This window comes from Octopus bimaculoides, chromosome 10 (assembly GCF_046866305.1).
Source record: "Octopus bimaculoides isolate indiv1 chromosome 10, ASM4686630v1, whole genome shotgun sequence".
Taxonomy (NCBI): Eukaryota; Metazoa; Mollusca; class Cephalopoda; order Octopoda; family Octopodidae; genus Octopus; species Octopus bimaculoides.
In genome coordinates this window covers 66,426,700-66,449,761 of record NC_142937.1, presented here as the reverse complement: position 1 = coordinate 66,449,761, position 23,062 = coordinate 66,426,700, and the positions used below count along the sequence as shown (strand labels likewise).

General features: G+C 36.3%; 1 protein-coding gene across 2 annotated transcripts in view; it reads right to left on the bottom strand.

The window, feature by feature from the left end:
* Nucleotides 1-23,062, bottom strand: part of LOC106879763 (carbamoyl-phosphate synthase [ammonia], mitochondrial) — an 83,554-nt gene that overhangs the window by 36,485 nt on the left and 24,007 nt on the right. For both annotated transcript variants that reach the window (XM_089358735.1, XM_089358736.1), the window contains exons 7-17: nt 21,683-21,772; nt 20,321-20,449; nt 18,310-18,416; nt 16,172-16,313; nt 12,387-12,464; nt 10,557-10,652; nt 9,059-9,154; nt 7,160-7,349; nt 5,993-6,150; nt 2,637-2,765; nt 245-389 (exon numbers count right to left, since the gene is read on the bottom strand). In XM_089358735.1, the coding sequence (XP_089214861.1) occupies nt 245-389; nt 2,637-2,765; nt 5,993-6,150; nt 7,160-7,349; nt 9,059-9,154; nt 10,557-10,652; nt 12,387-12,464; nt 16,172-16,313; nt 18,310-18,416; nt 20,321-20,449; nt 21,683-21,772 (1,360 nt within the window). The remainder of the gene's footprint in view (nt 1-244; nt 390-2,636; nt 2,766-5,992; nt 6,151-7,159; nt 7,350-9,058; nt 9,155-10,556; nt 10,653-12,386; nt 12,465-16,171; nt 16,314-18,309; nt 18,417-20,320; nt 20,450-21,682; nt 21,773-23,062) is intronic.

Here is a 23,062-nt window from a genome sequence, read left to right as displayed (position 1 = left end):
AGCTCCTTTTGAGCTTTGACATTGAAGGATCAGGGAACTTTCAGGAAGCGAGCTATCTCTGTATCACTATGCTGCACTTTTAAGGCAACAATAACAGTGTGCCTTTTCATTTGCTGATTCCTAACATTATCTGAAAAGTAAGGCGAAAAAAATAATTTAGAAAAAAGTTAGCGTACTTGAAAGAGGTGTCCTCACAAAAACTGACACACCCTGTATATTCATTCTCAGCAAAGTTAATTTTTACCTGTGTGTACACCAAGTGGATCAAAGTTTTCCATATTGCAAACTGTAATACAATTGTCTTGACAGTCACGTACTACTTCATATTCAACTTCTTTCCAGCCAAGCAGAGACTTCTCAATAAGAACTTGTTTTGTCACTGCCAGAGCCTGAAACAAATACAAAGAATTTGATGGTATATTTCCAGTTTATTATGACTGCCTCACACTATGTCTAATTACGTTTCTCTTCAAAGACAAGTAGAGTTATGGTCTTACTCAACTCAGTACTTTTGGCATCATATCATCACATAACCTTAAAAAAATGCAAGGCTCACCATGAAAAAAATAAGGTGTGATGACTGTATCTAAACTGAGAGTTGAAATTATGTATAGGTCACACTTACACATAAGTACTTTGTCAGATAGTTAAACCAATATTTGCTAATATCCTTTCACTCAAGGTCTGCTTTTCACTGTTCCTTCTGAGCCTCTGCTAATACTCTGAAAAATGGCCAACAAAATTACCCATAATCCAGGCGTAGTAATGATACAGACACTAAAGACATAAACCAAAGTCAGTCTTTATGTATCTGAATTTACTAGTTCAAATTATCTTATTCAGGTGATAAATATGCTCCAATTAATAAAATTCCACCTTTCAAACAAATCAGTTAGGTATCTGGTCAAAAGAAATTGTAGTGACTTCATTTAAACATAGAGTCGATTTGAATCAGAATCTGCCAATTTCCCTTAACAATGCAACAGCATTTTTCTCACAGAAAAAACAGATGTAGGAGTGGCTGTGTGGTAAGTAGCTTGCTTACGAACCACATGGTTCAGGGTTCAGTCCTGCTGCGTGGCACCTTGGACAAGTGTCTTCTACTATAGCCTCAGGCCGACCAAAGCCTTATGAGTGGATTTGGTAAATGGAAACTGAAAGAGGCCCATCGTATATATGTATAGATATATGTATGTGTGTGTATATGTTTGTCCCCCCAACATCGCTTGACAACTGATGCTGGTGTGTTTACGTCCCTGTAACTTAGCGGTTCAGCAAAAGAGACCGATAGAATAAATACTAGGCTTACAAAGAATAAGTCCCGGGGTTGATTTGCTCGACTAAAGGCGGTGCTCCAGCATGGCCACAGTTAAATGACTGAAACAAGTAAAAGAGAAAAAGAGAAAATGGTTGACAGCAGGTGCAATGAACACATGGCCTTGCTAAGCTGATTTATGTCTTTGCCACTTCACCCTTCTAACTTCTTGTATGCAGTGGAGAGTTGAATTGAGAAAACAGTCGACTCCCCAAAGAATATCTAGTGTTCTATACAATATACCTATTTTTCTTGGTAGTTTTGTATAGTTATGAATACAAGAACTCTGTAAGCCAAAGTCAGTTAGTGAGAACTGAGTTGGCTAACTGGCTGATCAAAATGCCATCTCTGAATGAAAGGGCACAGAGGGACAGCTATGGTAACTCACCATCAAAGCAGTTGCTTTGTCCTACCACTCTCACTTTCACTAGCTCACTTTCTCTACTCTACAACATCACTCTATCATTTTCCCTGCTGCTAGAATGACAAGAACACAAACACACCTATACAAGAAAAATCTACAATATCTCTCTTTACCTCGCATGCTTTACAAATTATATTATACATGCTAGACCATTGTGGTTTGGCTATAACAATATGTAATAGTTAATAAATGCTTGTTTACAACTTCAATCATGGTTCTTCTTTCATGCACATCTGCAACATCAACATCTGTTACAAAATCATAACGGATTTCAGTTAGCTTGTTGGCTAAACAAGTATCAACTAAACCAGGAAATAGGAACTTTTTTTTTTATAATGGTCCAATTATGATGATCTTACATTTGCTCATGGCCCACATCTATATTATATCATATCTTATGTATAAAATTATCTCCACATATACACCACTAGCAATGATGTCAGCAAAAATTAAACAAATCCTGGCACAAAAGATTATCTAAAAACCAACTGTTCAATGGCTCACAAGTTTATCAAATATGAAATTTTTTTAGAAAAAGTTTGAGGGCCAAAGAGAACACTTCATTGGCCTGTCAGTTTATGGCTCTTAAAACTCTTGAACTAAATAAACAGGAAGATACATATATAAGCAATTAACACCAAACTGACAAAGAGATGCATGGATAAATAGATAGACATATAGATGACAAAATATCATAAATTGACAGAAAAGCTAGAAACAGAGAGATAGATAATCAAATACATAAACATCTAGACAAACAAAAAGCTAATCAAAATAATTGAAGTAGTGATAAGTTAAATTAAAGTTAATGAAGACAAGTACAGGAATAATGAGTATTCAAAAGGATCACTGATGTTTACACAAGGAAATCTTGTCAAAACTTATTGAGTCACGTACATGGTTCACAACAGCTTTTAAAGACTGCTTGTCATAGCATACTCCAGAGCCAAGACCGCCAAGAGCATAGGCAGCTCTCACCATAACAGGATATCCAATGGTTTCTGCTGCATTATATGCATCTTTCAACTGAAAAAGAAGAAAAGTGAATATACATATATTTGAAATCGAAATTGAACCAAATTCGACGACTGTCACCCTTGCCAACCTCTCCTTCATTGGACACTAAACTCTGCTTGCGAAGACCTGTTGGGGCAAGTGAAATCGAAATCGTAATTGAACCATATTCGATGACTGGCACCTGTGCCAGTGGAGCACTAACAGCATTGTCTGAGCATGATCATTGCCAGAGCAGCTGTCTGGCTTCCGTGCTAGTGGCACGTAAATAGCACCATTTAAGTGTGATCGTTACTGGCGTCACCTTACTGGCACTTGTGCCGGTGGTACGTTAGAAAATCATTCGAGCGAAGTCGTTGCTAGTGCCGCTGGACTGGCTCCTGTGCAGGTGGCATGTAAAAAACACCATTTCGAGCATGGTCATTGCCAGTACTGCGTGACTGGCCCTCGTGCTGGTGGCATGTAAAAGCACCCACTACACTCTCGGAGTGGTTGGCGTTAGGAAGGGCATCCAGCTGTAGAAACTCTGCCAGATCAGATTGGAGCCTGGTGCAACCATCCGGTTCACCAGTACTCAGTCAAATTGTCCAACCCATGCTAGCATGGAAAGTGGACGTTAAACGATGATGTAAGTATGTATGTGGCTAAGAGGTGGTTCCACACTCCACAAAATCCTGGAACTCCTGAACTGGGTAAAGGATAAAGACCTCCTTCAATCATGAATGACCATAGGATAGCACCTAGAAAGTTCCTCTCTGAGGCACCAGCAGTTGCCCATGCATAACACCTCCCTTCTCCATGCCTCTGATGTTGTCGAAGGAAAAGGCAAAGGCTGATACAGCTTGGCACCAGTGACATCACAACTCATTTCTACAGCTGAATGAACTGGAGCAATATGAAATAAAGTGCTTTGCTCAAGAACACAACACAGCCTGGTCTAGGAATCAAACTCACTACCTTATGGTTGTGATCCCAACTTTCTAACCACTGAGCCAAGTGCCTCCTTAATCAGATACCCACTTTAAAGCCATACACAGGTCTACTCTGAAACGGAGTAGTAGCACCCAGGTATGGGTTAACAAGCATATGACTGCTGGGACATAGAAATACTCAGGTTGGTATCTGAGGATGCAGTAAGCCTACTAGAAGTGAAGGGCTCTTGGTCTTTGTTAAGGCATATGTCAAGGAGAATGCTAACTTGCATGTAAAACCTGCAGCCCTATTGAGCTGAAAATCTTGCACTTTGCTTGTCACTGGATTTTTTGGAACTGCAGGTGAGAGAAGTTGTGTTGTGCAAGCCACACTCAACTTAAAACCCTTGAACAGACATTGTTGACATTTACCTGTCAGCAATAGTTACACCTGTCTAACAAGTAAATAGCCATCATCATATGTGTATGTATTAAATACACATAAATGTTGTAAGCCAGTTGTTAATAAACACATACATTTGTTTATTAATGACTGGCTAACAAAGTTATTATTCCATGCCTATCCTTCTGGTAGTTTTCAAAGCCAATAATTAAACCATTTGAAGGTTAAATATATATCACCATCGCTTCCATTTCTCCCACTGTTATACCAAAGGCCTCCTTGTCCCTCTTTCACTGAAGTTCATCTTTTATAAACATTCTCTTCTCTGTCCTCTCTAATAGTCATGCTACCCTGAGCAAATGAAGACAGCATAGATCAGAGATCCTGGGTCAATCTCACATCAATGTTATTATAAAATGCATCCAGTGAAGTGGTGGGAAAAGGAGCAGAGATAGTATAGGGTCTACAGAACCTTTAGTTTTGTATTTTCAAGGACATGATTATCTTTCTAGTGCTGGTGTCAAGAAAAATGCACCCAAATGCACTCTATAAAGTGACTGGTGCTAGGAGGAAGATACAGCCAGAGAAACCATGCCAAAATGGAAACAGATGAGTGATGCATGGTTCCTTGATTTAGACTAGTACCATCAGTCAAGTACCAACTCAAACCATGATAACTAGTCCATTTTATGCCAGCATGGTGATGAAGTAGGGGAAAGAAGAGGAAACATGCTAGCAGAAAATATAGCCAAGTTGTCTGTGATTATGAAATGGTAAGAATCTGGAGACATGATAAAGTCTGGAATTAAATTGGTCTTGATTATAGTGATGGTTGTGGCAGTGGGATGTAGGAGCATAAGTGTGAGATCTTTAAATAAGGAAGTGGGAGAAATTTATGTTTAATTGAACAGAAAGCTGATTGTATTGTTTTTATAAACATGTCCATTGCTTTCACAAGATAGCTCCACAGACAAGATCAACACACCCATTGCTTTTACCAGATGGCTTTTAAGACCCCAAACTGCAATGTGATTATTTTCCAAAACTTTGGTTTAGCTAATTTAATTAGACATGTTTCATCCATGCAGTTTTAAAATTTTAAACAATCCCAGAGGAAGTTTTCACTTTATAACTGCAAGGATAATCTCAATAAACTGGAGTTTTTCAATTCATTACATCACATATGTGAGACTATACACTGTGTGTGTGTGTGTGTGTATGCATGTGATCATCATCATCATCAACATAATTTTAACATCCACATAACCATGTCAGACAGAATCAGTTGATGCAGATTTTTTATGGTTGGATGCCCTTCATGTCACCAACCCTCACCTATTTCTAAGATATTTCCCCATGACCAGACATGTTTTCCCATAAGATTGGAAATGAAGGTCACTACTTCCATGACAGTGATACTGTTTACAATTATAATGCAATGTCAAGGAAAGGAGACAGTAGCACACAAGCTTACACACACACATATGAATAAATATACACAACAAGCTTCTTTCAGTTTCCATCTACCAAATCCATACACTACTATAGCCCCAGGCTGTAGTAGATGATACTTGGATGAAGACAGCTGCATAAAAACATGTGGGGCATTCAAAGAGGATGGTAGTAGTGGAAAAGTAATATCTTGAAAGAAATGGGTGGTCGACTGGTTGAATCTCTCTCTCTCTCTCACACACACACACACACACACACACACACACACACTTACATAACACACATACAAACACCTGTATGCTTTTCTCTCAACCTTACATCTGTCTTTCTGCCTTGCTATCAAAAAACCATAGGCAGTTTCTGACAAGCCTACAAGTAACTACTTATATGTGAATATAACATATATTAAGCAGTCATCCATGCGCACACACACACACACACATACTGTTAGAGATTAGCCAAAATTTACTCACATTTTCCACAGCAAAGCTGGGGGCTAATTTCTCATTGATTTCTATCAATCTGTCTGCAAAAATCTGGCGATCCTCAGTTGCCTCAATTGATTCAACGGGCGTACCAAGTACCTTTACATCATATTCTTTCAAAATACCATTACGATACAACTCCACACCTATACAAAAAGAGGAAAACAGTACTAACAACGAAACAAAAAACAAAATTAGTAATGCTGATTGAAACTGTGCAGACAAAAAATATCTAATAGCAATCTTTATTGTTTTTTTATTTTTTACTCATTTCAGTCATTAGACTGTGGCCATGCTGAGGCACTGCTCTGAAGAATTTTAGTCAAATGAATCAACACCATTACTCATATCATTTTTTTTAAAGCCTGATACTTATTCTATTAATCTCTTTTGCTGAAATGCTAAATTACAGGGAAGTAAACACACACACACAACAGGCTGACAGGTTTATTTCAGTTTCGTATTTCTTTATTGCCCACAGGGGGCTAAACATAGAGGGGACAAACACGGACGGACAAAGAGATTAAGTTGATTACATCGACTCCAGTGCGTAACTGGTACTTCATTTAATCGACCCTGAAAGGATGAAAGGCAAAGTCGACCTCGGCGGAATTTGAACTCAGAACGTAACGGCAGACGAAATACCGCAAAGCATTTTGCCCAGCTTGCTACCGTTTCTGCCAGCTCAGGTTTAGACAGGTTTCTTTCAGTTTCTGTCTACCAAATCCACTCACAAGGCTTTGGCTGACCCAAGGCCATAGTGGAAGACACTTGTCCATGTTGCCACATAGTGGGACTGAAACTGGAACCATGTGGTCAGGAAGCAAACTTCTTACCACACAGCCACACTAACAATTTCTTTTGTAATTAGACTTACCTTTTAATGAAACAATCAAAATTTGAACTTGGAATAAGGTAGTAAACTTTAAAATTGCAACTGCTGTGTCTTTAATCACAATCCTAATATTCTCCTAGTATCAGCAGCTTTTTAGTTTATCAGTCACACAGCCATTCTACTAAAGATATAAGAGCAGTCAAGAGAATCAACTTCTCTTATTTCTTCTGGCAAAAAAAGATTGATTTTGGAGACAGAAATTAATCACTGAAGTGGAACACATTTTCGGCCTTCATTCTAGAATTTTACTTGCTACTTACCACAATTCAGTGCTGTCTGACCTCCCATGGAAAGTAGTAAACCATCAGGACGCTCTCTTTTAATGATCTCTGTCACAAATTCTGTTGTGATTGGCAGAAAATAAACGATATCTGCCTGTTTTGCCCCTTCAGCATTCGTCTGTACTGAAGCAATGTTAGGATTCATCAGCACGGTCTGAATGTCCTCTTCCTGGAAACAAATGTACAGCTTTATTAATATATGAAAGTGTGTGTGCATGTGCGTGTGTGTGTATATATATATATATATATATATATATAAAAACAAATAGTAAATGGGTATATGCATATATACGTACAGGTATGTGTATACCGACATCCACCTGTATGTATAGGTGCATATCTGGGTACAGGACATTGCAAACAAAACCTAGACGAGAAAACACACAAGCCACATAGAGAACATTCTTCTTCATCAGCTACCCCCGTTTTAACACCGGTGTTTCGAAGAGCTGGGCAGGACGCATCGTTAAAACGGCTCTTCCCATGGACCGCAAATTAAATTTGTAAAACACAAATTAAACCTTGCCATGGAGGAATGTAGTGGCGGACAAAAAACAAGACAGGAAAACAAACAGAAAAGGCTTTACGGCCAGACGAGAAAAATTATGTGTGTATGAACGCTGTGAGGCACAAACTTGAAAGTAGGGACAAAGTAAGTTCGCGTGTTTGCTCGGCGATAGCCAAGGAAGAAAAGGATTATTGACCGGAAGCATGTGACCATGCCAGTGTAAGGGGAAGAGAGAGAGTGGTAGAGGGAGAAACAAAGGGAGGAAGTAGAAGAATAGGTGAGCAACGAGAGGAAAAGAGAAAGAGAGGAAGTACGAGGGGGGAAAAAGAGATACGTAGTAGTAACAGAGGAAGAACGAGAGGAGTAAAGCGAGATACGTAGTAGTAAAGAGGAAGAACGAGAGGGGGAAAAATGATAGAGGAAGAGAAAGAGAAAGAGATAGAGTAGCGTAGGAAAATATAAAGTTACGATAACTACTTACAAATTGGTGAAAACAATAGTAAATGAGTATATGCATATATACGTACAGGTATGTGCATACCGACATCCAATATCATCATCATCATTATTATAATCATTTAACATCTGTTTTCCATGCTAACATTGGTTGAATAGTTCGGCAGACACCAAGCCTGGCTGTCTGCATTAACATGGTTTCTATGGCTGGATGCCCCTCCTAATGTCAACAACTTTCAGAATGCACTGGGTGATTTTAAAGTGGCAACAGCAGCAATGAGACAACCAAGTAACCTGCAAGACAAGACCCCCTCAACTGAGGTAGGGAGTAGTATTGAAGGACAGAAAAAATGGAAGTCTTGCATATCCTTTCCAAATCCAAAAACTTACTAAGATCAGAAATTTTCACAAGATGCAAGCATCTCAACAAGTTTCTGTTATTGAACAGGAGAACACTACCCTCTCTGGATACGGTCTTACAAACTAGACTTTCCTAATAAAATTAACCGCATCTTTTCAAATGGACCAAACGGACACAACTCTTAACCCCCTTTGTGTGAGTTGGAAACAATTTAAATAATTTTGGGAGGACTCAGCTTTCCATATCTCATTCTATTCTTCCATATTGTCATGGGTCAGGTGTCATACAATTCACTGCAAACAACTATACACTATGTGGTAGGTGTGATACAGTGCAAGGTTTAACACTAGCACCTGACTAAAGAGCAGAGTCCATTTGGCTACAAGCACCTGCATGAAATGTCAAGTCTGAGGCTATTTTCTACCCTTTGTCCCACCTGTTTGGGAAGCTGTGAAGAAGATTGTAGGCTCTGCCTTTCCTCTTCGGACAAAACCATAAAAATATAAAAATGTACGATTGAAGAGATTATGGGTTTAGTGTAATGTTTTCTTACCTTTAGAGCCTTCACAGCTTGAGAACCACTATAATCAAACTCTCCAGCTTGACCAATAGACAGTCCACCACTGCCCAATACAAGTACTTTTTTGACCTGAATATATAAAAATAAAATGTTTGAAGTAAAAATAAAAATATTTGAGAGTGATAAATAAAATAAACATGTCTTCTGTATTTGGCAAAATGATTATAATAATATTAATCAATGAGGCACTAAACATTGTAAAAATGCACATAGCCTAATGGTTAGGGTGTTGCGCTAATGATCATAAAATTGGGGTTTCAATTCCTGGACTGGGTAGTGTGTTGTGTTCTTGAGCAAAATACTTCATTTCACATTGCTCCAGTCCACTCAGCTATACATGAGTTTCCGCAATAGCTGGGAAATTACTACTATAATGGACTGGCATCCTATTCATGGGGAGTGTTGTAATCTCAGTTTCATCTGCCAGGGAATCCAGATTAAGCTCTGCCCTTATGAATCCAAGGGCACATGACAGACCTAAACATTGTGCAACGAAAAATCTGAAATGTAAAGTAAGGTACAACTAACTAGTTTAAGCTATTGGCTGTAATATGCAATTGAACACACAAATACAAATACTGTATTTTTCTTCTTTTTTATCTCTCCATGGCCACAAAAAAGATTGACCTTACTGGTTTCTGTTCCAATTGGGACTGCATCAGAAATGAGGTAAATATAGCTTATTACTATATATAAGGAATTCACTAAATCAGTTCATCTAATAATTTGGAATGCAAGATGTAAAGTATTGGTTGTAGCCATCACTGAAATTTGTAATCAAATACAAAAAAAAACAAATGTAAACTGACAAGAACAAGCTGATGTCAAGTGCAATGATTTTGCTCTCACCAAATTTTTGAGGGCAATGACCTACTAGTGAATTACAAAGAAGAACATGTCTCCAGTAGATCTGACTTTATAAAAACCACTAAAGTGGGAGAGAGAAACTTAAGAGGTTGGAAAAGATTGTTGTTAATTGTTGTCTACTTCACTTTCAGATGTTGGAAGTAAGTGTGATAGGATAATAGTTGGCAGGATTGGAGGGACCGAATAATGTCAGGCTAATAGTCCTGTTGAGTTGAAAGTGATTAGCAGTGCTTTTGTAAATGGCATGCATGTGTACAGGGTGGCAAGTCTGATATGGATGGAAAAAGATAGATTTTATGTTGGGGTGTGGAGTTGGATAAAGCGAAAATGGAGGCATTTCAAGATGTCTTGTTGTGAGATAGTGTGATAGCGAGAGGCCATTTTTTGAGTTTGAGTGGGGTGGTTATGGGATGGTGTGTAAGATGAGTGGTTATCAAGAGAACATGGGTGGGGTTTAGAGTGGCATCTAGTCACTCCCCCCAAAAGCTACAAACTTTCGATTTTTGCACTGTGTAGAGTTGGATTCAAAGAGGATAGTCAACATCACTGCTTGTGTTCACATTATCCTTACTAAATACTTTGATGTGTGAATGATTTTACATACCTTTACAAGAGGTTGAACTTTAGGTGCTGGTTTCAAAATATGGTACACAGAGGGCTGCTGAGTTTTGACAAGTTCAAGGAAATAGTCGAATAGGAACTGAAATTAAAATTTAAAGATTATCATCATCATTGATGCGGAACAAACTCATAATGGACACAGCCCTTCCAATCAAAAACATGTGCAACATTACCTTCACATTTGAGTGACCGGCTTTTTTTTTCAGCAAAGATAAACTGACCCCAACTGACAACTATGTTTCTCTTTCAACCCCACAGCTCTACATTCATGTTTCATCATCACATGCTGTGACACTTCTCAGAAAGTTTTCATAAACATCTGTACAGTCACATCTGGATGACTGTCACTTTGGTTCTCTATTTGGTCATCTCTTAGCATAAGAGGTCCAAATCTTGTGACAAATCAACGTTTTTTTCGTCATTTTTTCTTTTAAAGTTATGTGGCACAACCTCTTACAGATGCTTGCATCTTCAGAAACTTTACAGACAGTCAGACAATGGTTTATATGGATCACAACATGCACTTGAGCAAAGTAATTGTTATTTATTGTCATGGGAACCATCCAGATTCAGAATGATCTCAAAGATGATGTTCTTGATTTGAAACATAGTACTATTTGAGACATGGTATACAGTTCAGACAATTCACCCCAAAACTTTCTTCCAATATGAAACAAAGTTTCAAACAAACACGTTACTGCTTTTCCAAATCCTTCACACTTCAACTTATAACAAATTGCCAAGTTAATTAAATATATGTTTACTTTAGCAAGTGCAGATCAATGAGTAAATGATGTGGTCTTTATTAAATTGAAGGTCATGGTCACAGATGAACAGTACTGGTGTCATTATCACCATCATCATAATCATCATCACTATTTAAATCCTCTTGGGACACCCAGGCCAATTGGTTGATCCAAGTGATACAAACTGAAAGGACTTTGAGGCTGATCTGTCAACCCAATGGAACAAATGTTGTGAATGGTTGGTTTTGAAGTGTAATAGCTAATCAGAGATTGTCTTTCAGTAGATGTATCTCAATAGGAAAAAAATTTTCGTCTTTTTAGTTACACATAGCAAAACACCATGTGTCTCAAAAGAGTTAAATATCTACTTTTCCAAGCTTGCATGGGTCAGAAAGGACTTGTTGAGGCAGATTTTTCTACAGCCAGGAAGCCCTTCCTGTCACCAGCAATCTTCTGTTTCCAAACAAAGTATTATTTGGTAGACAGAAACTGAAAGAAGTCTATCATTTGTATGCATGTGCGAGAGTGTGCGTATATGAGCGTGTGTATTTTTTTTTATACATTTGTGCTCTAGAAACATCAAAAGCTACAAGCCATGTTATTGTTGTCATCTCTGTCTACTCACTTTGCATCTTTGAAGACAAACCCTTATTTGAAAAGCAGACAAGGGTTAGCAACATGAAGGGCATCTGGTTGTAATACAGCTCATCAATAACACATTCATCTAACATATGCATGAACCAATGAAATATTTATGGTCACTGATGAACATAACAAACAAATAAACTTTCATTTACCTGCTTTGTTCTATTATATATAGTTCACAGGACTATTACCAGTGAATGTTGTGAATATGTTAAGTTACTGATAACAAAATTTTAAGTCAGAAAAATTAGGTAGAAGCCATTGTAACAAAAAAAAAAAAAGAAATGGTTATGATCAGTGGAAGACAAAATGCCAGACAAAATTCACAATTCGAAAACTATAAAATAGAAGCCATTATGAAGTGTTGCTACCAGCTGCAGATCTTAAAATAATGAAGCAAGGAACAACAAAGCAAAAATTACCTCTGTATCTGTTGGACCTCCCCAAGCTTCAGGATGGAACTGGGCCGTAAATATAGGACGTGATTTGTGCATAATACCCTGAAAGAATAATAGTTATAATAATGATGATGATGATGATGATGATGATGATGATGATGATGATGGGGTGAAGGAGTATGAGGAGGATGATGAAGAGTAAGGAAAATAATTTCTAACATTTGCACAAGATCAAAAATTAGAAATGTTTTAATTGTTCTCTATATGTAATTGGTGTTTGTTATGTCATTTCTAGTAGGAAGCAACACAAACTGAAACCCTGAAAGATGGATATATGCTTATGTGTACACATTATTATCATTATCAATATTTATGTCTTTGCTTTTTTTTGCTGGCATGAGTTAGAGTTATCACAGTCCAAGTCAGTTCTTATTTAAAGTTACTGTTCTCCTAGATGGGTCAGAGGTCAACAACTTACATGTTCATTCCATATTTTGCATAGTTTCTATGGCTGGATGTCCTTCCTATCACTGACCCCTGCAGATTTTATCTTGAAAATCACTTGCGTAAATTACACAGGATAAAATTTGTTAAAAAGCTTTTACTCATGTAAAATCTGCACCCACAAGTTTTCAGAATTGCTGATATGGCCAGGGAAAAAGGTTTTCAATTTAGTTGTATTTAGCAAAATTTCACTTACTTATGATTAAATTTTATTAAATTTTCATTAAATAAAAATAATTTCTGTCTAACACGTATCACATTGAAAGCTATTAAATTACAATTGTGTTGTTTATAATAAACTTTATTTTACCTTTCCTGCCCACAAGAGATTATGTCCTATCTTTAGCATACTGCTGTATGTCTTCTCGAATCACGATCACAGGAAAAGTTATTGATAAGAATTACCAACAAACACAGAGTTGATAAATACACACAGGTGTTGCAAATTAAGTTTAATTAGCAAATAAACATCAGCTTGGATGACACTTTACTCAACCGACAGAGAAAGGTGACTGATCAAACTGATTGTGTAAACAAAATTCTTTTCTGTCTATTCTTGTCGGAACCTTTGATATGGAGTATTGAAATTTTAATCCCTTCCACACTTATAAAATGTCAAGCAAACTTTAAAATTCGTCATTACCATTATTGTCAGTACGGGCAGAACTTATGAATTGTTTACTGCGAAGGAGAAATTAAATATGCTGAATATACATTTGAATGTGGCAATAGAGCTGCTGGAAGGCATTTTAATGTTAATAACGCCAATGTTTGAAATTGGCGTAAATAGTACAACAAACTTAAAACTGCACCTTGTAATAAACAGACAAAAATAAAAACACTTTTGGTATGCAAATTAGGGACTCCTTCATAGAGTAACTGCTGCATTTGCTGAGTATATAAACAGTTTGGCTGCTTGTTTCTCTGGAGACTGTCAGAATGATGTAGACACCTCTGATGAGAACCCAATAAGGTTTGAAAATTGATTAAGGTTGTTCATCATTTTTTTCAGTCAGCAGAGAAATGGCTAAAAATTGGCCCTGTTTATAATTATACCATATGTTACATGTATATTATATCATATCTTGATACTGTACAGACTAAGATCCCCTTTGACAAGCCACTGGAATTTATGGAGTGTTAAACACTTTCGGTATGCAAATTAGGGACTCCTTCATAGAGTAACTGCTGCATTTGTTGAGTATATAAACAGTTTGGCTGCTTGTTTCTCTGGAGACTGTCAGAATGATGTAGATGCTTCTGATGAGAATACAATAAAGTTCGAAAATCGATTAAGGCTGTTCATCTTTTTTTTTACAGTCTGCGGAGAAATGGCTAAAAATTTGCCTTGTTTATAATTATACCATATGTTACATACAATCAAGATTATCCATGTCATTAAATTTTTTACAGTCAGGAATATCTGTATCACTAGGTATATCAATGGTGCTCTACTGCGATAGGTAGAAATTTCAAGCAATGTAAAATATGTCCTGGACCGTGTTTAACAGCATGGACGTCAGACTTCAAAAAGGAGTTAAACATTTAACGGCTTTAGTAAATTTATACAGAAAAAGTAAGCATTATACCATCCAGCATAAATAAAAGTCAGCTTCATTATATTTAAGCCATTATTTTTTTTCTGTAAAAACCTATTCTGACATTAAATGAGTTAACTTCCAGTATGAATGTTTACGTTTTGTATGTTTTTTCAACAAGAAAAATTCTGGAAACGATCTACTCATGTAATTTACACACACCCTAAAGTTTATTTTTATTTTTGCAAAAAATGTGCATAAATTACATGGGCTTTTATGGTAAGTTGTCTTGCAACCCTATGAGACAAAGACAATGTTTCTCAACTAGAGTCCGTATGGCCCGTGGAGGTCCATATAAGATTTTGTTGTTAAAATTTATGTGCAATAAATTATTTATACTTCTACAATACATAAAAATATTTTAACAATTTTTTAATACAATTTCTTATTAATATTTAATTATAAAAGTATAATATGATTTTTAAACATTGAATGGCTATATCAGTCCATCCAAAGAAAATAGAAATCAAAAGGGATCCGTAGGCAAAAATTGGTTGAGAACTACTGGACTAAGGGGCCCTTTTTACTTTAGAGAGTTTCTGATGTACAGGATTGAAAGTGTGAAAAGAAGAACAAAGAGAAGGCAGGAGGTGGGAGAGATAAGAAAAAAGAGAGAGTAATAGCTACATGCTAGTGATTGGTAAGGAAGTGGAATAGAAGAACAACATGGGCGGCTTGACAGAATAGCAACAGAAATCGTAATGGCAAGAGTAGTAAATATCAACAAAAAAATCACAAGGGAGGGGAGGATGATGGTTTGTGGTGGTAGGTGATAGAAATGGTTACTGGATATGGGGCAGCCTTAGTAATCCTCCTTTGGTTATGCAAGCAATGTGGTATACTGAAAGGATAGAGAATGAGATGGAAATGAATAGAGAAAATAAAAAAGTAGATGGAGACCTAACAAGTGAAGGCAAGGAACTCAATGAGTGTGTCTGTGCGTATCAAAATACATATAAACACACACACACATATATGTATGAATACGTACATACATGTACATAAATGTATGTGTACACACATATATATTTACATGCACACACACACATACACACACACACGTATATACATACACGTGTTTATATATATATATATATATATATATATATATATATATATATATATATATATATATATATATATATATATATATATATATATATATATATATATATATGTATATATATATATATATATAGTGTGTGATATTTGTAGTGTGATAACATCACCATGATATTAGTTTGATATTTCACCAATATCACACTTGACATGAGATTAAATGGACCAAAATGTATTTATGAATCATCAATATCAGTAAGAGAGTCATATTAGGGCAACTCATAGAAAGTAGACCAATGATGGAAAAAGTCAACCCTTCAACCCCTATTATAAGCAATATTTTGTCTTCATGTAAAAACACTCAACTTTTAACATAACTGGCAAGTTTTTCATTATCTTGTAATGTGTGGTTCAAATTTTCACATGAGTTTTAGTTTGAGAAAAACTTGTTCCACCATGCTACCTTTTCTAAACACATTACATGGCAAAAAGGATTAAAGTCATGTCTCACAAAACACACAAGATTATAGGATACAGGCTTAACTATTAGAGTCACTTGTCCACCCTGTTGTGTGTCTCTGTCCTCATGAAAATTCTTTTTATAGTTCATTAGTTGTTTAGATTGGATTTTTCATTTATTAAACTAACCTCATTAGTTTTGTCATTGGCATTGACAAACAAAACATTCCAGTCTTCTGGCAGAGAACTACTATCAATGGCAAAGCCATGGTTCTGTGATGTGATAAATGCCTGGTTAGTTAGAACATTCACAACAGGTTGGTTATGGCCACTGAGAGATACAAAACAAAAAAAAAAAAAGAAAATAAAACAAATGAAACAACAAAATTATAAAAAAGGTACAGTGCATGAATGACTGAAAGAAAAAGTGAGAGAGAAAGAGAGAATGAGAGAGTGAGGTTTAGATGAAGGACCCAGCTCCAAATATTGGTTTGAAACTTTTTGGCAGAAGGCCAGCAATTTCAGGGAATGGGTAAGTTGATTACATCGACCCCAGTGCTCAACTGGTAACTTATTTTATTGACCCCTCAGGATGAAAGGCAAAGTCAACCCCATCGGAATTTGAACTCAGAACGTAAAGATGGATGAAATGCTGTCAAGTGCTTAGCTGGGCATGCTAATGATTCTACCAGCTTGCCATCCAGCACAAAATATTAATCTCTACTTGTAGTAGCACACCAACATGTATTTCTTTATTTACCAATTTCAGTGATTATTGGTTACTGACTATGGAATCAAAATAGAAATTATTTGAAACATAAGAAATGCCACTCAGCTAAAATTTCATGCACAAGTATCATACAACCTATCTCCTTGTTGCCAGCAGGAGTGATTATTCTGGTTACTATACTTTTAGAACATCTGTCTCCACAACTGAACAAGTCACCTAGGTAACAAAAGCTACCAACTATTTTTAGGGCAGCTGTGTCTGCTAATTGATACTGCTTTCATTGACAATGAGAAGAAAAAGGTTTGTGTATTTTACTTCAAGAGATTGTGGAATAAAGAGAATATTTGAAGGAGAGAAAGTCTACCCAAATGAGACCTATCAGAGGAACCAGCTCTTAAAGTTGACAGCCACATGATTGAAAGGACAGTTAAGGATATGAAGCAAAGAGCACAACTGGACCATCAGGAATAGTTGCTGCAGTGCTGAAAATTCCTTGCAAAATATAATATATGATAGAATATATCATAAAATGTCAATTGCATGGTCAGTCATGTACTACAGAGAAATATTATACCCAATGACTGACAAAGCAGCATCATCATCAACAATAATAACAAAAACAATAACAATAATAATATTGCTTGTAAGTTTTGGCACAAGCCAGAAATTTTAGGGGTGGGGTAGATAAATTAGACCAACCTCAGTGCGTAACTGGTACTTATTTTATCAACACTGAAAGGATGAATGGCAAAGTCAACTTCAGCAGAATTTGAATGCAGAGCATAAAGACAGATGAAATGCTGCTAAGCATTTTGCTCCGCATGCTAACAATTCTGCCAGCTCACCATCTTAATAACAAAAAATAATACTAATAATGGTTTCTAATTTAGGTAAGAAGACCAGTAATTGTCTGAAGGGTGGGGTTAAGTAGACTAAATCAACTTAGTATTTGACTGGTACTTAATTTTATTGACCCCTGAGGAATGAAAGGCAAAGTTGAGCAGAGCAGGATTTTTAGTCAGAATGTAAAGAGTTGTAACAAATACCATTAAGTATTCTATTCAATGCTCTAACAACTCTCCCAAATCATAATAAACATTTAAAATGCAACAAAAATAACACAAAATAATCAAAACATACAAATGAATGTTTGGTGTTGAAAAGAAAACAAATTTATTCCATAAGTTAAAGAGGAGTGGCTTGCTTACAAACCACATAGTTCCAGGTTCAGTCCCACTACGTGGCACCTTGGGCAAGTGTCTTCTACTATAGCCTCGGGCCGACCAAAGCCCTGTGAGTGGATTTGGTAGACGGAAACTGAAAGAAGCCCGTCATATATATATATGTGTGTGTATGTTTGTGTGTCTGTGTTTGTCCCCCCAACATTGCTTGACAACAGATGCTGGTGTGTTTACGTCCCCGTAACTTAGCGGTTTGGCAAAAGCGACCGATGGAATAAGTACTAGGCTTACAAAGAATAAGTACTGGGGTCGATTTGCTCGACTAAAGGCTGTCCTCCAGCATGGCCACAGTCAAATGACTGAAACAAGTAAAAGAGAGAAAAAGAGAGTGAACTACAAAAACATTCACATCTTACCGATTTCCAAGTGCCAACTTATAAGTCTGAGCACCAGCAGCTAAAGCAGTCAGTTGGTTTCCCATACAGATTCCAAAGAGAGGCTCTGGTCTATTTTGATTCAGGAACTGCAAAGTTATAAGAAACAGATTAATATTTTTGATAATAAAAGTTAAACATTGTAACAGTCCCGACACATGGCTCCAATTTCACACAAATCTCTCTCTCTATATATATTTCTTAAATATATGTATATAAATAAAAAGAGAGAGAGTCTCAAAGACTTTCCCATTTTCCCTAAGTGTCAAACTAATACAACTTGCTTATTGTTCCCTCACTTGTCTCTGCCTTTTATTTTTTTGTACATTTGAACCATATATATATATTCCTGAGCATCAAACTAATACACCTGCTTGTTGTTCATACACCTGTCTTCGCCTTTTGTTTTTCTGTAAATTTCAGCTATATACATATCACATACACACACATATATATACATACACACACACACACACACACACACACAGATATATGTACGTACACACACACATATACATACACACACACACCTACATATAAATCCAAAAATTGGAACAAGAACACAACAGACAACAATAAAACATCCAGATGGTTAGGCGATACAAAGATGGACAAGAAAAGCAACAAAAAGACAGACAGGACAAAACAAAGATGGGCCAATCGTGGCCTTCTCTCCTCAGTCAAGTTTCCACATTATCCTTACAGTTTCGGCCAGTTACGCTTGAGACTGTTCAAATCTGACTGGCTCCAAAAATCTAAGCTAAGAGCATTAAATATAAACATATATATGCATATGTACATATATAAACATATATATATATACATATACATATATACATACATAATATAAAAAATATATAAACATATGAATATATCCATACATATATGTACATACCTACATCTATATGTATACATACATGCTTATATGGGTGCAGGACATAAAAAAAAACGTTAAACACAATGAGAAACGAAAACAGAAAATGAACATTTTTCGAACAACGAAAATACGTATATTTACATATACATACATACACATACATATATATACATATAAACATATATACACTAGCTTGGTCATCTCCTTTCAGCCTGTACTTGATGATGCACTTAACTGAGCTCAATGAGGCAATGATTTTAACATTGCAGAGGGATTTGAATGCTCTTAAAAGAGTTTCATTATTAGATACAACCCATTTGTTGTTTGTTTTTCCATTCTTATGAGATTCTACTCCTCCCATTGCAACTGATCTTCATCTATAAAGAGATAATCTCTCTGTCTGTTTAAGCTCTTCAAGGACGCCATTTAGCCCCTTTTTCTTGACCCTATACCTAAGATCTAGTTCCTGATATTTCTCCTTCCTGATTTCACCCGGTTTCATTCCAGGGTGTTAATAAGTTTTCATAATTCGTTCATTGATTGCTTTACCCTTCTTTTTTCCATCAAGGTACTTTTGCAACATTTCTTCTTTTATGATTTGGTTCGAGGCCTACTTTCCTTCCAACATAGATGATACAAGCTTTAATCAATTTTTCATCCAAGTTATATTATTTGTCTTAATTTCTTTCAGTATTTTACCCCGCTCCTGAGCCCGACCCCACTGAGAAAAATTCTATCCACTTTTCTGAATCCATTTACTTCCATGCCCAGATTTTTTCCAATGATACCAATGAAGCCTTCAATCACTCTGCTACCCGAATTGCCCAACCCACCTATATTTTCAAAAGCTATGGCACACCTGTGGGCAGTACCGCCTGACTGGCCTCTGTGTTGGTGGTACATAAAATGCACCATCCGAACATGGCCAATGTGTTTTGAGAGAGAGAGAGAGAGAGAGAGAGAGAGAGAGAGAGAGAGAGAGAGAGAGAGAGAGAGAGAGAGAGAGAGAGAGAGAGAGAGAGAGAGAGAGAGAGCATACATACACATACATATATATATATACATATATACCAAGTTTTATTTGGAACTGAAATAAAACAATAAACACATCCTAACCTCTTTCAGATATTTGATTGTCTCTGTGCTCATTGTTGGGTCTCCAGGGCCATTAGAAATAAATAAACCATCAAAAGAATCTTGAGAAAAATCATAATTCCAAGGGACCAACTTTACTTCTGCTCCTCGCTGAAATTAGACAAAGAGTATGTTTTGTTGATTATCTGACACTCTTGTTAGATGCAAAAATATAATATTAGCAGCATTTTTTTTTTTTTTTTGTAATGACTAATTATCTTCTCGTGATTTGAGCGACAAATACCATCCAGAAGCTGAATTCAAATGATTTTTCTATCTCCAGAAATTATATGATCAACAATATTCATCAATAATGATGACAACACTTCTCTCATTTACTTGTTTTAGTCGTTAGACTGTGGCTATGCTGGGACACTGCCTTGAATAAAAGTTTTTAGTCAAATGAATTTTTAAGCCTGGTACTTATTCTATTATGCTCTTTTGCTGAACTGCAAAGTTACAGGGACATAAACACACTAACACCAGTTGTTGAGTGGTAGTGTTGGGGGGAAGGAGCAAGCACAGACACACACACACACACACACACACACACACACACACACACACACACACACACACACACAAACATATATATAATGGGTTTCTTTCAGTTTCCATCTACCAAATTTACTTGCAAGGATTTAGTCAACCTGAGGCTATAGTTAGAAGACACTTGCCCAAGGTGCCATGCAGAGGGACCGAACCTGGAACTATGTGGTTGGGAAGCAAGATTCTAAACACACAGAAACATCTGTGCCTTAAAAAAGTGAGATGCTTACAGCACCTAAGTTTTCCAAGTACTATCTAGGCTTGATGTTGCTGTACTTCAGAAATTGGACAAGAACCAGTGCATTCAACATATAGCGATAAGCACTTGTTAAAAAAATCCCTAAAATTTTGAGTGCAAGAACCATAACTAACTGAACATAAAGTAGAATCGTCATATCTACATCATTTCATTTCGCCCAAAACACGAACAAATTCATTTCAGTCAAAGATTATTTCTGTTATATTGAAGGGCTGCTGGATTAGTATTCAATATGATTAACCAACGACCAAAATGGTTTCCAAGTACCAATACTCCCAGAAACAAATCAGTGTGATTTCAAAAATTCCACTTTCAGTTCACTAAACCATAGACGAGTAGCTACAACTTATTGTGGTTAAGAAGCAGGATCACTGGTTAAGTTGAAATATTGACTTCATGTCTTCTTATAAGCTGGGATTATTCTAGATAGATGCACTTTTTAACCATTTCTAAACACTGCATGATAAATAGTGCTCCTTATGAGTGAAAAATAATGAATACATACAGAGAAGATAAAAACTTTGAAATATACTTACTTTGATCAAACTTCTAATCATGTTGTGCTTAATCCCACAATCAACAGCTACAATCTTATAAGGGTTCCCTTTTCCATAGTATCTTACTTCCTAGAGAAAATAACAACAAAATAATATCCTAATCATCATCATCATCATCACTATTACTACCATCAACAACAAGTGAAAGACATTATAAGAATGGGATTTGATGACAATGGAAGTTTTACATTGAATGAAATATATGTATATGCATGCATGTGCATACACATACACACACACATTGAAAATGAACATGAAACATAAAAAAATACTAAATTGTCCCTTACATGGTTTCATTTGAGTGCAATTTGGTTTGTGTCATTTTTTTATATGTACTTTATGTCTATAGAATCAACACCTCTCAACACCTCATTGCTTCCATTTCAGGTTTACAATTTACTTTTATTTTACCTTCAACTCCTTCTTCAATAGTAAGGTACACCATGCTTAAGCTAGCACTTTTGTTAGAATATTTTCTTTTTTTAAAACTTTGTTTTCAAATGTCAATAAAGTAAATTTTAGAAATGATAATTTAGTTATCAAATCAACTTCAAAATGGAAAGTGTTCAATTGAAACTATGAAACAGTTTTATAATAAATGAAACAATCGTTAGATCAGTTTTATAGAATGGAGCAAAAGTCAAAGCCAGAATATTCATAGGAAATGTGGTAACTTCAAAACATACAGCATACATATGTAATAACATGGGAAAATTGAAAAACTGCTCTGTAATTTGGGTAGAAGATAAAACCTAATATTACAATAGTATACACATACAAACACACACACACACACACGTGTATGTATAAATTTTTAATTTTGTGTATTTTAATTTTGTGTAAGTTATGGGTGGCCAGTTGCACTCAGAAATGGGCCAAAAAGAAGCTATCTCTGACTGGTCGGGCAGCAATAACAAATGCCTACATCTCTTACCACTTGACTGTTGTGCCTAGCCCCAGTTCAAATCTGAACAAATTGGATTGTCTGCTCTTTTGATTTTCATGGAAGTGATGGGTTCAACCTGATCAGGCATTGCATTTGCTGTCAGTACTTGCTACACTGAGGACTGGTATACCATGGCTGATGATGAACAGACGTGTGCTGGGGCTGTGAACATTGTCCTGACTGCCGCATTTCTTTAGCCAGAGAGAGCAGGCAGTCTTTATTTAACTGATGCAGTGGCTTTGATAAAAAATGTTGAGTGGTGGAAGTGACTGAAAGGACTGAAGATGCACACCATCTTCTTTGGCCAAGCCCACATTAACTTTTTAAAAAGAAAGTGTGGGTGGAAGAGGAAAGTACTGCCTCCTAGCAAATTTGCAGAAAAGAAACGAGGATGTTGAGCAAGGCACAAGTGA